A 15,650-nucleotide genomic window follows, 5' to 3' on the forward strand; every position below is an offset into this window, starting at 1 on the left:
ATTAGCGAGACAGAAAAGAATATCAACACCATCCTTTTATTCTTCGAATTCAATTCGAATAAATGAGAGCTTTAAAGGTCGCTAGTATCTTTTTGTTTTTTTTTTTGTTTTTTTACACAAAGTCTTATAGGTTTCATACAGGATACAACATTTACAGGTCGTAGATATACCTTTTGGATTTCTAGGCTGTGAATTTCTACACCACAGTTTAAGTTTGAGCTAATAAGTTCACCGTTTCCACTGCTGGAAAAGTGCAATATAATAAGTTTGTCCGTGACATGCAGCTCTAAATCAGTAAAACTGAATAAACAGTAGAGCTGCCAAGTGTAATGAAGGAGTTTTCGTTTTACAAAGCATCCGTCTGCAGGTTTTTCAGCCTAGCAACAGTTGTTCTTACCAGTGTTTTAAGTAAACCAGTCGCAAATATAACACCATCACCAATGTCACCTTATTCAAAGTTCTATTTCAATGTGAGATGAGGAAGAGTGGTATAAAACAAAGCTCAGTATAACTGGATTAAAAACCACATTAGTTACATTCTGGCTTTTTATCTCAAAAATATAAGTTTTATGTGAAACTGCCATTTGGGTTCCTTACTTTGCAAATTAATTCTCAGTCAGTTTCCAGGTCTCTTTCTGTAACATGAGGCGAACGTGTATGTTTAGTTTAGTACGACCAGTGGCGTTACAGATAGTTGATCTAGTGTTGTTTGAACTTTGGTTTCCTATTACAAAACATGGACACATGCATATTTTCCCTCCCTCACAGAGCTGCAGTGCAGATTTTTAAAAACACACCATCATGCTCTGAAGATGAATCTGATCACCTTTTTTTTTTTAATGATTTAACAATTATGTTATTTTATTTATGATATAGAAAACATCTGGCTTCACAGCACAACATTTAAGGGAAGAGGTTTCCCCTCAGATTCTCTGTTAATCACCTACCAGAGAAAAACTGTCCAATCTCACAGATGAAACAGTCAAATGTGCTGGATAGCAAAACATTCATTCTTTATTGACTGGAAAAATACAAGGACCAAAAGAAAAAAAAAAAAAAAAGTGCAGTCAAAACAAAATTCCCAAATCACCCGTGATTAAAACCCCCAAAAGAGACTTCATTTCATCAACTGAATACACTTCAAAATGACAGCGTTAATGTGCAGCAGATAAAGCGCTATGTTAAATCATGCCACTAAGCGGAGAAGGGATCGCAGAGAGGGCTGGTGGTGGGACAGGTAGTAAAGGAGGGAAAAGGCCAGCCATTTAGCTAGTGCAGGGCATCGTGAGTCAAAGCCGCAAGTCAGGAAAAGCATCATCACTCGAGTCTCTCAGATCGCATCGATGTCAATGTCGTCCTCTTCTTTCTCTGGCGTGTCTGGTTTCACAGTCTCCACTTTGAGCTCGCGGGCAGAGGACGAGTACACCACCTGAGGACAGGAAAACATGCAGCTGCTCAATAAACACCCCCGACTGCATCAGCATCAGTCCTCTCACAACAGAAACAAATCTGTCGCATTTTAAAAATTAGTGCAACTCTAACCTTCATGCTTACTGTCATTTTTAAAAATTGACTTTCAAGCTGCTAACAAGCGAGGTGTCAGTAGACCAGAGTCACCCGGTGGTCAGCCGGTGAAACGGAATATTGGAATTTTATGCAGGTTTCATACTCAGTCTCCAAGTATAGTCTACAGGTATTAAAGTGATTTGATTTTCATACTAAATTGCAGTTTTTATATTCGTACGGAGCAAAACAAAAAACAAACAAAAAGCCACTAAAAGTTGGCATCCATTTTAAACTGAGTGACGCAATAGTCACAGGACTGGCCTCTTTGTGCTTCCTCCTTTCGGGGTGCAGCTTCCTTGTTAGAAATGTTATTCCTAATTCTTCCAGGAACTAGTGGGTGGAGCTGACCCAGTTAATGATGCAGCACACCTGAGCAGGCTGACAGACTGGTGTGAGTGCATGCATGCATATATGGATATAAGTATACAAGTAAATGCACTCACTTATATACACACCTATATCCATAATGCACACTCTGACTACATGTGGCAGCTGGAAGCAGTTGTGACAATGACGCGATTAATTTTTGCTTTAATCTGGACGTTCTCAGTAACTCCTGAACTACAGCTGTTTTTTTTTTTTTTAACTGTACTTCACGGCACACAGCCAAGTGACCACTTCAGATAACTCTACCTCAACATTCTCATCATCTTCCTCCTCCTCTTCTTCGCTACCCTCGCTCTCCTCCTCTGCCTCCTTCAGCCATTTGACAAAAGGAGCGGCCTTGGCATGGATCTCTTTGGCAAGTTCCTTGGAGACGTACTTCTTAGAAACCTGATGAAGAAGAAAATGGATTTAATGCAATGACTGATTTCAGTGTAAAAGACCTCAAATAAACAAGCCCTTGGGGTTATTTGAACTGTAGTCTTCATGCTGCTGTTGCAGTATTTAGCATCTAACAGTTAATGTGTATCCAAAGTAAATAAAATACCGTAACAAAAGTCACAGTTAAGGGAAATCTAGCTCAAATTTTCAGGACGTAAAGACTTAGCAAAACTCAAGTAATTCTGTATTTATTAATAGCACTTTTTATCTTTATACCTATTCCTCCACTTCTTTGTTTAATATTTTTAATTCACACATTTTGAATTGATTACAATTCAATTTGCTCTCAGCTGTGTCTATTCATTCCTAAACCAGCTTGATTGCATTTAAAATATGCCACACACAAAACTTACAACTATTAGGGGCCTCAATAGTGCACCCGAATCTCAGCCCACACACAAAGCCCCTTTAAAAAGACCAGGTCTTACATTTCTTTGTTAGTGGCCTTTTTAGGCTTTCTTTGGTGTAACACTGTGTGAAAGGATGTGTTGAGCCCAACACTCTGCTTTTGTTATGCAGTGCAGGTTAGGTGTGTCACTCTCACTCCCCACTTGTGGTGGGAGATGGGGAGTCAATGTATGGTCAGACTGGTGTAACAAAACAGACTAGTTTGGGCTAACACACACACACACACACACACACACGGGAAGTGTGAATTCATTCTTTGTCAAAGGCGGCCCTAGTCCACTGCACTTCCTGCTGTTTGATGTATTAATGTCCTAAAAGCTCTTGACCTCAACTTTTTGGCAGCATTATACTTTCAGCTTAATATAGTCGTACTCCTGCAGCTAAGGACCTGGAACCAGACACATATTAGAGCTCATGTTGTTTCATTTGCAGAATGAATCTGTTCAAACAGATTCCAACCACCTCTTCCTCACGCTACTCCAATCATCAATATTACCAGAGAGGTTTGATATGACGACTGACACCTCTGCATACTGCAGTCTGTTAGGTGTTTTTAGTGGCTCAGTGCTACAGTTTCTGAGGTTGGAGGTTTATCCAAGTGTCCCCTGAAGCATTTCAGTCTTTCAGAGTCAGGGTATAAGACAAGCTCTAATTTCACCAATTTAACAAATACCAGCTTTCAGTAGAATACAGTTTAGATTTTTATTGTTTGTTACTCTAATGAAGGCTCTGTGCTGCAAAGAATAAGCCTAAATCTAATTTAATTTGCCATTTCCCTTTTAAAGATCTATCAGTGAGTGCTCATAACCGATTCATGGGGTAACGATTAACTACCATCTGCTCCCAGATCACCTTTAGGCTTTTAATTTCTGGGCAAAATGGGATCAAGTTCAGCAGGCATTTCTTTTTGTGATTCAGAACACAGAGTTTAACTTGACATTAGTAGTTAAGTCCCTCACCTTCTCTGCCCAGGCGAAAATCACGTCCTCCTCCAGCAGGTCAGCGTCGTACAGGTCTTTGAGGATGATGGGAACACGTGGCAGGAGCTGGACCTGATGCAGCTTCACGACACACTCAAAACCTCCCAGCAGATACTTCTGGGCTTTCTTGTTGTTGTGGCAGAACTAAGGAAAAGGTTAGGAAAGCCATGAGACATGTGAAACACACCCTAATGTGAGGAAGAGGACAAGACAGCACCATAAGGACACGCAGCACAGACTTGAAAATGACTTACACGCAGGAAGTGACGTTTGTACTTCTTGATCTGGTCACGGATGTTTTCGTTGAACAGCAGTTCGCTCAGGATGAGCGGGCCCATGGCCTTCACATCCAGGCGCTCTGCCTCCGCCAAGATCTCTTTATCAGCTGCGTCAATCGTTCCGCTTTCCTTTTTGTTCTGCACATTTAAAGAACAAATGGTTACAGGGGAGGAACTAAAGTATCTCCAATTCTTGTGTGTGCAAATAAAATCTATGCGTAAAGGCCAAGCACCGAACACCGGTTCTTCATTTTTAAAGTGTACTTTTGATGTTTCACAAACTCCTGCCGAGAAAAATTCAGGACAATCGAGGGACCCTTACTTTCACAAAGCTGTAGAAGAGGTTGACCCTATCCTCCAGGGGTTTCTCCAGGTCCTCGCTGAGCGTCAGGTTCTTGGCGTGATCGCTGATCTCCTCCATCCTCCGCCTCTGTGCCTCCTCTGTAGTCTCCTCTGCCCAGTCTTCATCATCGTCATCTCGATCCTAAACAGGAAACCACAGAGGATTCAGGCAAAGCGAGATGGTGCAGAAACACTCGGGCTTGCTTGGATTTTGCATCTTAGTGGGTCATATTATGGTGAAATGCAAAAGAGGGCTGTGCAGCCAATAATAGTAATAATAATAATAGAAAAAGAAAATTAAATTCAACCAGAACCCCCCCCCCAAAAAAAAATTGCATTAAAAAAAAAAAAAAAAAAGAAAAAAAAGAAATTGCTGATGTAAACTCAGTCTAAAGAGAAACTCTTTCATTTGAACTGGAGGAAGTGGTTCCGGTTGAGAGCTTCGAGGACACGTATACTGCAAACGTGGAAGTTGCTAGACTCCCTTTTTATGCAAACGCAAACTCTTTTTGGAGGTCTTTGGGTGACGGCCCCACCCTTTCAGTGAAAAATCCATTACAAAGAATGTTTCACAACACATGTGTCAGTGTGGACCTTAATCATTATTACCATTCCTGTGAAGGGGGAAATGTGGGATACATATCATGAATTGTGAATACTAAGGAGTTTGAACAGTTCTACAACACTGATGCTTCACTAGGAAATCTGCACCACAAATCACTACCAAGCATCAAACCTGAGCAAACTGTCAACTCTGAGCTTCTTATTTTGACGGGGTTGGTTGCTGAGAACTTTTCAGAGTAAGGGTCATCGGGGAAAAGTTACAATTTACACCAAAATAAAAACAGCATACGAGCACGAGAAGACCCCTGAATCTCTACTCAAAAGCCACTAGACTGTGTCTAAAATAAAAGCTGGCACTTTGCTGACTACTACTGACTTCAATGGTGTCTGAGAAAACCGTGTGTGAAGTGAAGAGAAACGTTTTGTGCTAGTGTCCCGTGGCTGTAGAAGCCCAGCGGGTGTCTGGGAGCACAGCAGACGCACCACAGCCTCGGGAGCATCAAAGTTGTCATGGTTTCCAGCCTCGCCACTGCCAGAGCCGTTCTCCTTGTCCTTCTTGCGGTTCTTCTTCTCCTTCTCTTTCTTCACAGATGCAGATCCACTATCATTGCTCTCTGTGTTAGGAAAGACAAAAGTCTTCATTAGCAAGTCTGTCTTGGGGTTTTGGCTGCAGTTCCCTTTTCTGGATTCACCACAGAGGAAAAAAAAGTCTCACCAGGTGGGTTTTTGAGGATGAATGTGCAGAGTTTGTGTCTGGTGTCTAGCATGCCGCGGTATCCACAGGCCTTACAGGAAGTACCAATAGTTTGTTTCTTGGGATTGACATGCTGCAAGGACAAAAAAATAAATTATTTTGTACCTAAAAAACTGCCACACAATCTAGTACTCTTCTTTACACAGGCAACTTTTCTTATACTGAATCTAAAGTGGGAAGTATCTTTATTTAGTAATTTAATATTTATTTATTAACCACGTGATTTTCATAGTCACAAGGTGCTGTAAACACAAAGGAAATAAATGAAAAAAATTTCGGGTCATAATAGCCAATAAAAGGGGACACATTATCATCATTAAGTCATATAGTTGTATTAAATTATTACTTTGTTCTTTCCCTTTCTGTCGCCCACCCACAAAAAAACAAAAATACTCTGCACCTGCCCCGGAGATGCTGTGAAATATTTACCAGATCAGTTTCAGGGTTGTCACACTCGGCACACAGCACAAATTTTCTGATGAACCCATCAAGCATGTCCTGCAACTTGTTCGCCTCGTGGGATCCGTTGACGATGTAACGATCGTTTTTGGTATCAAACTGGGTCTGAGCGCCGAGTTCACAACCAAAAAACTTGGTCGGGTCTGCGGAGGAGAGGAAAAGCAGCACATGAGGCCACCATGACCCAGCAAAAAAAAAACAAAAAAAAAAAAAACAAAACGAGGAGACTTTGCCCTGGTAATTATTGATTTTGAAGAACGTTACTGTTTTTTTTATCTTTAAAGGAAGATGTTAAACATTAGGTGTTTGTTTGCTTTTAAACTGGTAATGAACATGACAGACATTTAAGCTTGATCATCAAATACTCCAACTACAAAATTGTGTAAACGAAAAATGTCAAGAGTACACAAACTTGTCGACCAAGCCAAACAGCCTTTCCCCCCCCCTAACGTGCCGGCACATCTTACAGTCTCAATCGAACGGGGTCATTTCATTTGAGTAATTGCCACATCATCATGTTTAAAGAATTCTATAAACAAAACATCTCTCCTTCACCTGGGGTGAATATTACAACGATGAATTCAAAAGAGAAAAATGAGAGAATATAAAAGTGACAGTCAAAACGTCAAAAATGTCATTGTGAAAATAAACAGACTTTAACAAGCTCTAGTTCAATTCCAGCTAAACACTAAGATTTACATGTTGTTACTCACATGTTGGAGGCCTGTTCAGAGCCTTTGCAACATCAACCATGTTGACAATGACCGTCTTGATTCCATTCCCTTTGCCTTCAACCTGGATTGAAAGGAAAAACCCACATGTTATATTCACACCCAAACATTTCTTCCTACAGGACTCAGGAAACTTTAGACCAATTCCAACCACTATTCTGATGCTGTTTTTTTCTCCCCAATGGACAAATCTAAAAAAAACAATAATGAGTGGTTACCTTGGCAATCAGACGGGGCATCTTGTAGCGATAGAACTGGTCTGACACGCTGCGGTTGACGTTGACAGACATTTTGGCTGGATGTTAGCACTATCAGTAAGATAAAAGGATCTTGGTTGGGGATTTTTCGGGATCTTCTGTCTGGAAAAGAGGGGATGACATAAACGACTGCAAGCGTGCTCGGTCTCTGACATGAAAAACGCTGTGCCGCTGTGGCTGCAAGCTCCTTGCTTGAAGTCTAGATTTCCACCACACAGGTTCCAACGGCTGCGCAACAGCTCTGAAAGACGAGAGGGACAAACATCAATATTTAATAAGGAAACCCCACAGTTCATGTGGGTGTTGCAATCCTACATTGGGTGCAAATACAGGGTTTTGCCCGCCCCCCCCCAGATTTGTAGACATGCACTCATGTTACACTTCTAGTCTGTCTTTACAGAACTTGGTTAACCATCTAGTCTCTGGAGGAGTTTGTTTATATTCTAGTTCTACAAAGTAACAACTTGATGACTGCTGCAATTGCATAAAGACAGCAGTGCAAATATTACATTTCAGATGACTTATCATGTAAAATAAACATCTTTTCACCACTGTCAGTTTATATACCATCCAATTGAGAAAAGGTACCATGATGACAACAATAAGATGCAGCCTAGTTCATTTTGTGAACCCAGTGGTTTGTAGCCTTGGTAGCATCTAATCCACAAGAAAACAGTTAAAGATTCCTGTGGTGCAGGCCTGCTCTTGAGTGACTGCCACTATTAAGAAAGACCAGACTCCATTACGACACAGATCCAAGCCAGAGGGAGAGGCAATCGAGGACCCAGTGGCTCCCAGAGACGACTTATTCAAATCATTTTCTCAATTTAACAGGAATTCCCACAAAAATGGGTCAAGACTGAAAATATCCCAGCAAATCCAAATCATAATCATGTGATCCAACAGTGAGCAAGCATGACGTGGGCCCAAAGAAAAATAAAAGCTCTGCCACAAATCTGGATGTTTCTCCCACCTTTTGTTGCCATATAATGCACAAAAAAAGAGCTTTGTGGACACCCTTTGTCTTACATGAGGGCCCCTGGCTTTAGTCATATAAGGCCTGCACTTTTTTACTAGGTCACAAACAGGGAGGCCTAGCAGCTGCCAAACAACTCCCCCCGCTGATGGTTTTAATATCAACAACAAAGTCTGCAGCAGTTATTGTCTCACACACGCAAGTGCGAGTCTCAATGAAATGCCTCCCAACTTGTTTGCGACTGACACAGTGGTGTCCGATTTTAAGATCTTTGAGAAGGGCAGAGGTCGAGCCTATTTCAGGAGGAGGCTAGCTAACTAGCTTAGCAGCTTGGTGCAGAGTGCGTCATACAGTCACTGCACACGAGTGACGGACTGGAAGACGCCATTTTGATACAGTGGCACAGAAATCGTGTCATATTGCTCAATAACGCTGACTAAAGCGTTAGCTTTGACAAACACATAACACGACACCAAATATCGCGCAAGAAAGTTGAAATAAATCGTAGATTGCGTCCAAAAACTTACCGTTTTCGCAAAACAAAGACATAAACACAACGCTGATCTTCCAAGAGCCGCAGTGAACGGTGGTCGATGCCTGGTGCTGGTTGATGTTATTGACTGCAACAGGGTTTCTTAATGATTTTGATGCTCTCAAAGAGGCACGATTAAAGACCATAAATATCCAAAGTGCGGCTGCTCTTCCTCAAAGGCAGAAGGAGGTTATCTGGAACGTCCTCGGGCTTTGGGGACCTGTGGGTGGGGGGTGGGGGGGGGGAGAGATAGTTTCGTTATTCACACAAACTGCGAAGTAAACTGTTTATGTCGAGCGAGACAGCCATCTGTGTTCACTGGGTGGGTATTTGAATAGTCACGTACAGCATAACTGCCACGAGGATTAAACGCTCCATTACCCCCGTTAGCGATTTACCCCCGTTAGCGATAGTGCCACACCGTGAAAAGATAACGTCAGCCAGCTAACTGGCTATGGTTAACATTGCACGTGTTACGCAGTAAAATTCCCCATAAATTATCTTATAGATATAACAATGAAAGCGGGACAATTAGAGTTAATCCACTAATTTGTACCTTCAAATTGACCTTCATTGTTAGCATTATCCGATGCGAAAACAGTAGCTTGAGGGCCAGTAAATAGTCAGATCCCATGCGTTAAAATGAAACGAGTGGACGTCACACAGCTAACGCAGTTATTAGCCAAGTCCAATCAACGCGGTTGACGGAAGATAACGTGATTAAAATTGTCCTCGGTGGTAGCTAGCAGCTATTTCTTTGTAAAATTACAGTCATCGCTGTGAAATCGTCGTTAGGATGAGACCATGTAAATGTGATGAAATAATTTCGGACCTACCTCTCGAATGTTCTGCGAAATGCTGCTACACTCGTCGCTTTTACCAACGAACGTCAAGCTAACAGCTGCAATAAGTTTAGCAATATCCGGGTCTCAGCATTAATTTTAAATTAAAAGTCTGCTGAAGTCGCACTCCATGTGTATGCGAAACATGAACTTAGAAAATTTAGGGGAAAACCCCATCCTTTAGGTTTTAAACAAACGAATTAGAAATAGAGGCATAAAATCGTTTTAGCCACCTGATTTTTCTTTCAATGCCAGACTGCAACTGTTACCCCCTCAATACTTCTCTCAATTCCTCCATACTTTAGCTGTTTTATTTTGAAAGGAAAAGGAAACAATAAGCTTCTATTGACACATCCTCGTTCCCCATTGGCTGACGTCGTGACGCTGTACGTGCGTAGGCGCTTCCTCAACTTGACTGCCTGCAAGCCGAAACATTGAAGATGGTGAGTATGAAATGGCGAAAAGGCCACGGGTTCTCACGTTTTCATTCGGTGTATCGAGCGCTCGACTTTTTATGAAACTAGCTGTCGACGTAAAGGGACCGTGATCATGGCTTCAGTTTCAGGCTGTGTTGCATTAAAGCTCAGTTCCGAGATGGATCAACGGATCACATGACAGTTGAGCAATTTAGTCTCCAAAATTCACCGGAACAAACTGCAAACACCCATAAAGTCACACATTTCCATTGCACAGCGGGCTCCCAGTGTGTCTTGCTTGTTCGTGAATCATTTTGTTATGTGTTTGATGGATATAACGACTTCTTTTACTTTTCCCTTTTTGTCAATGAGTTAGCTTCCGGAGCTAATAGAGCTAACACTTCATCTTACGATTTTACGAAGCACTTTCCTGGTCTGCTTTAATGTTTATCATCCAGCTAGCAGCCCGCACATGAGCAGTCATTTTTAAAATTTATTTATTTAATAACCCAGCTAAACAAGACTGTTGCTACTTTGGAACTACAACTCATAGGACTACATTCATTTTGTTATGTTTTATAATTTCCAGGTTCTGTAGTTCGACATATTTATAAACACAAATACTTCGACACTAGACGATTCATCAGAGCTTAATTGCAGCCATCTATTTAATTTGCTTCACCGCATTATTTTTCATTTGCTCACTGTCAGGCGACTACAATATGTTTTGCTTAATGATTATCACTAACCATCGACCATTAACAACTGTTTCAACCACATTGTTGTTTTAACCTTTTTTTTTTTTTTTTGGTTTGTTTGAATGATTAATATCTGTCTACTTAATCCATTCACTTTTTAATTTCTAATTTCAGTTTCCCCTTCTTGTCCCCACTGTTTCTTGTCTTTATTTTCATTTTTAAAATTTTGTTTTTGTATTTCTTTACCCCAATCTCTGATCACGCCTCATGTTGATCTCTCCACGCACATCATGCCTTCCTCTCTATCTCACCCCACCACCGCACTCTGCCTTTTTTGCCTGTCTCCAAACAACCAGGCTGGTCACCGGGTAAGTGTTCCCGCTCTGTCCTGGATCCCTGTTTTCTGATCGCTCCTCTGCCTGGCTCACTAACATGGGACTGGGATTGCACGGCCCCAGAGGTCTGCTGTTTCTGCATCTCTTGCACAAGTAGCTGCTGCTCCTATAGCAACTGCAGTGCACTGAACTGTTGCCTAAGCAATATTAATAAGACACTAATCAGTTACAAGAAATCCACTAAACGTAACACAGCAGGAAGCTAAAGATGTTTCAAAGTCTAAACTACTAAATTATATTATCTTTTCTTTTTTTTGGGGGGGGGGGGGGGGGATTCATCTGTTTTTAGAGAGGGTAAACTGGTCTTTACTAGGACAGAAGATAACATGATTGCACAAATTCAGATCAAGTGTAATATTGTAATATAAAATTTTGAACATGGTCTAACATACTTTTGTGCATCAGTCCTGGTTTGTCTTAATGTTCACCAGTTGAATTCAGACTTTTCTTTTTTTTCTACCCAAGTCATCACATACGATCACAGCCATTGCTCAGAATTTCTGTGCTGGCTAGTAGTTAAAAATATTTGTAGGTTTAATGTTTAATATAAACTCCCGGTTTTAATGGTGTTTGTTTCTCATAGACTCTTGGTGCAGTGTAAAAACATAACTACCTCTTTTATCTGCCATTGAGCGTCTGAAATCCAGCTGTGCCAATTCAAACCATATTTTTCTGCCGTGGGCTGTCTTCCAGTTGTGTCGAAAGTTACTTTCACAATCATCATCATCATCGTCGTTTATTTGTATAGCACTTTAAGAACACACCAGGCAGACCAAAGTGCTGAACAACACAGATCAAAACAACTACCAAATTAAAAATACCTTAAAATCATTACATACAATAAAATAAATAAGAAGGTGTCAGTTTCCTACAGAGTTAAAAGCCAGGGAATAAAAATAGGTTTTCAATCTGGACAATGCCCAGTTTGGACTCAGACACTCAATTTAGTCAGATCTTTACTCACAACTGTTGCTTTTTTTCCCCAGATTTGAGCTTTTTGAGTGAAACCTGTTTATCCACTGTACTAAATTAATCTGTGCAATAATATTAAACTGTTCTGAAAAAAGTACAGGAGAATTTAACAATAACTAACAGAGGAGTGTAGCGGTTATGGTGGAATCTGTTTGCATTATTCTCTCCTGCAGAATTGACCAGTGGCGTCCCGCAGGGCTCTGTCCTCGGCCCACTTCCCCTTTCTGTATTCTTATGCTGCAGCATGCAGGCTGTAGCAGGGATGGGGCATAAATTTCTTTTCAAGGGACCACATGAGAAATTGGGATTGTTGTGCCACACCAATAAGCTGAACTCGGCTCTGCTCAATATGAATTTTATCTCTTTATAAGCTTATTGGTGCGCCCCTTCTCAGCTGTCCCATTTTCTAATCTGGCTCACTGGGAAAATGAAATGCTCAGCTATGGCAGAGAGCTCATCGGTGGGTAACTAACCTGTCTGTGTGTGTCTGTGCGATGATATCAGTTGGTCCTGGTGTTAGGTGACCTGCACATCCCTCACCGATGCAACACGTTGCCAGCCAAGTTCAAAAAACTGTTAGTGCCGGGGAAGATCCAGCACATTCTCTGCACAGGGAACCTCTGCACCAAGGAGAGCTATGACTACCTGAAAACCCTCGCTGGGGACGTCCACATCGTCAGAGGAGACTTTGATGAGGTTTGCGTCTGTGTGTGTGAACAATAAAATAAACCACGTAGAACATACTAATCACCATAAAACAATTTTATTTCAAAGAATGTTCAAAAACAGGGTTCAAATTATGTCTACAAATTGTGTTTCTGCATATTAATAGCACTGATGAAGAACATCATTTGCTGTTCCTAATGACTGATTGCTCTGTAATTAAATTGTAATTGCTGTTCTCTCAAACTGAGATTTATCCATGTAGATCATGATTTTCAAAAATGATCCCATTGAGGACACGACATCTTTTAAATATAGCTCATTCTGCCATTTGCTGTCTGTTTTAAATGTGTGTATAATTAGTACTTTATTCCATAATTGGACTTGTCAGATAAAAGCAGTGTATAAAACTTACTTTACTCCATGTTTTTCCCATCTCTCATTTGTCCTCCTGATATTTTCTCAGAACCTGAACTACCCAGAGCAGAAGGTGGTCACAGTGGGCCAGTTTAAGATTGGACTCATCCACGGCCATCAAGTGATCCCCTGGGGCGACATGGCCAGCCTGGCACTCCTCCAGAGACAACTTGACGTTGACATCCTTATCTCTGGGCACACACACAAGTTTGAGGCATTTGAGAATGAAAATAAGTTTTACATAAACCCTGGTTCTGCAACTGGAGCCTACAGCGCCCTGGAAAGGTGGGAGCCAATATAAACCATGAATTGAGCTCTATTTAGGAGGCGAGTTAGCCATGTTTTCATGATTTTGACATTGGAAGGTTGGTGGTTTGAACCCTGGCTGCTTCAGCGAAAGTATCAGTATCTAGGTGCAAGATACTGAACCCAGAGTTTCTCTTATTGAAGTGTGAATATTAGATAGAAAGCAGTTACATTTCTACTTGAGTGCTCAAGTAGAGTAAAAGAGCACTGTATAAGATACACTTATAGACATTAAATTCTCATAGCCCTGCATAGAACAAGTACACAACAATATACTACTCGACATGTACTGTGGAAAAAACACGGGTGATCTTATACTGCAGTAAAAAAAGTGTTGAGAGTCACTGGGCAACCCGTCACTGTCCCTGCAACAACCAAGTAAAAAAAAGTAAAACATGCTCTGCACTTGTACAGTGTTTTACTGCTCTTAGCTGTGCACTCAGACACTTTCAGCGACAAGCCTCATACTTCCAAGCACGTTGTAACTTTCACGCACACACTCACACTCCAGTGGATTCATCAGGCTTCAGTATCTTTCCCGAAGACACTTTAGCATGTGAACCAGACTGGAGGCTCTACATTTTGAACCAAGCTGACAGAATTTCAGTATATTAAGATGCCCTGTTTTCCTTGTCATTGCAAAAAGACATTTTGACAGTTAGTTTGGTTGGTGTGTTTGAGATTATTTTCACAGTGAAATATCATATTATAGTTATGCCTAAAAATAATGAAAAATGCTCTTTCTCATGTGCAAAGTAGTAGAATATTTGGAACAATTTCATATTTTGATAACTGATTCTAATTGGAGAACTGATCATCAGCAACTAAGAAAACTGATTGCTTCAAGCCAAATTATGGCATCTTTTAACATGAACTAGTTTTCCCACATTATAACAAAAACAGATTTTTGCTCATGTCGCATAATAGATCTCCATGCAGATAGTTCTGGATTGATGTTTGAGGTCTTTAGATATTTGTCTCTGAATTTTCTCATCCACACAGACGTAATGGCAGCAACTGAAATTCTGTAAATCCCGCTCAAAGCATTTACGTTTAACACAGATATTCTAGGAAAGAAACACTGTTGTGGATGTTTTTAATACTGAGGTGTTTGCAGTTAAAGGTTTTTTCATTAAACTGGGTGTAATTAAAGAAATGCATCTGTTTTTTTTTCTCTCTCACAGCAACATCATCCCCTCTTTTGTATTAATGGACATCCAGGCATCTACAGTGGTCACGTACGTTTATCAGCTGATCGGCGATGACGTCAAGGTGGAGCGAATTGAGTACAAGAAATCTTAAAGGAGAGCACAAAGAGATGGAGAAAAATTTGCATTAACAAGCCTCAGATTATATTTCATTCCTGTCCACCAGGGGGCGGCAGCTCCCTCAGAGTCACCACAGTGTTAATGCTATGACTTCTGTAAGTTAACTCTAAAAGACCTGTGTATTATATTGTTTATATGTCATCAGCATTTGCTTATACCTGAGCTGTCTTTTGGTAACTGTAGAGAATGCAATAATATTGGGTGCCATTTTTTTTTCCTTTGGGTTTTTTTGTTGTTGTTTTAATAAACACCCTCCTCACATCCTGTACATGTAACAGGCCATTGCTTCCTGTAGTTAGCCTCCTTTTATTCATTTCTTTCCCACAATAAAGATGTAATTTCACTCCATCTGTTGCTGTGTGTTAAATTATATTGACAGCAGTAATAGCTGTGCGTAAATAGTGTTTTGATATTTCATTTGGGAAATTCAAATTTATTTATACTTTTACTCTTCTGTCTTGAAAAATTTGAGGATAACGCAACGTGCTTATTTGAAAAAGAAATCCCCCTAAGTATCAATGCACATAATACTGGAGCTTTGTGATACCACACAGACAGAAAAAGCCTCCCTGTTCCTGATTTCAGGCTACTGAAATGTTTAAACCTCTGTCTGGCTTGGTGTACATCGCTCTTTTATACTCAAAGCTGTTTGCTTCTCTGAAAATTGCAAAGCATTGATTTTTTGCCATGAGGGAATTATGATCATCTTTGCATATATTATAGTATTGTCTAAATAAAAATAGTTATGCCCCCATTAAATAACACACCTGGTACAAATCATGATTACAAAAAGGTGGAAATGATTATTAAAATGTCTTTGAACCACATAATAACATTATTGGCGGGGCCATGGCAAACATAAGCAGGATACATTAGGTTTCAGGTTACCTTAAATAATAGTTTAAAAAAGGCCCCTAACTCAAGTGATGAACCAGTGTTGT

General features: G+C 40.6%; 2 protein-coding genes across 4 annotated transcripts; one reads left to right on the top strand and one right to left on the bottom strand.

Annotated features, from left to right (window-relative positions):
- Positions 1-1,027: 1,027 nt before the first annotated feature.
- On the bottom strand, positions 1,028-9,571 carry eif5 (eukaryotic translation initiation factor 5). Of its 2 annotated transcripts, none has more exons than XM_085342973.1 (12): positions 9,509-9,571; positions 8,668-8,892; positions 7,126-7,405; positions 6,890-6,971; positions 6,147-6,319; positions 5,679-5,790; positions 5,447-5,577; positions 4,380-4,541; positions 4,034-4,195; positions 3,759-3,923; positions 2,200-2,340; positions 1,028-1,429 (listed from the first exon to the last, which is right to left on the bottom strand). In XM_085342973.1, exons 3-12 carry the CDS (start codon positions 7,195-7,197, stop codon positions 1,331-1,333), a joined length of 1,299 nt encoding a protein of 432 aa, XP_085199099.1. In that variant the 5' UTR covers positions 7,198-7,405; positions 8,668-8,892; positions 9,509-9,571; the 3' UTR covers positions 1,028-1,330. The 2 variants fall into 2 exon arrangements, with proteins under 2 accessions (XP_085199099.1, XP_085199100.1); XM_085342974.1 differs by lacking the exon at positions 9,509-9,571 and adding an exon at positions 9,229-9,502.
- A 332-nt stretch (positions 9,572-9,903) lies between these two features.
- vps29 (VPS29 retromer complex component) lies at positions 9,904-15,051 on the top strand. Of its 2 annotated transcripts, none has more exons than XM_085342743.1 (4): positions 9,904-9,957; positions 12,500-12,691; positions 13,125-13,360; positions 14,566-15,051. In XM_085342743.1, exons 1-4 carry the CDS (start codon positions 9,955-9,957, stop codon positions 14,681-14,683), a joined length of 549 nt encoding a protein of 182 aa, XP_085198869.1. In that variant the 5' UTR covers positions 9,904-9,954; the 3' UTR covers positions 14,684-15,051. The 2 variants fall into 2 exon arrangements, with proteins under 2 accessions (XP_085198869.1, XP_085198870.1); XM_085342744.1 differs by lacking the exon at positions 9,904-9,957 and adding an exon at positions 10,919-10,996.
- Positions 15,052-15,650: the final 599 nt, after the last annotated feature.

Source organism: Diplotaxodon limnothrissa, linkage group LG19 (assembly GCF_057381915.1).
Source record: "Diplotaxodon limnothrissa isolate DT_005_m linkage group LG19, D_limnothrissa_male_GT1.1, whole genome shotgun sequence".
In the NCBI taxonomy this organism is placed as follows: Eukaryota; Metazoa; Chordata; class Actinopteri; order Cichliformes; family Cichlidae; genus Diplotaxodon; species Diplotaxodon limnothrissa.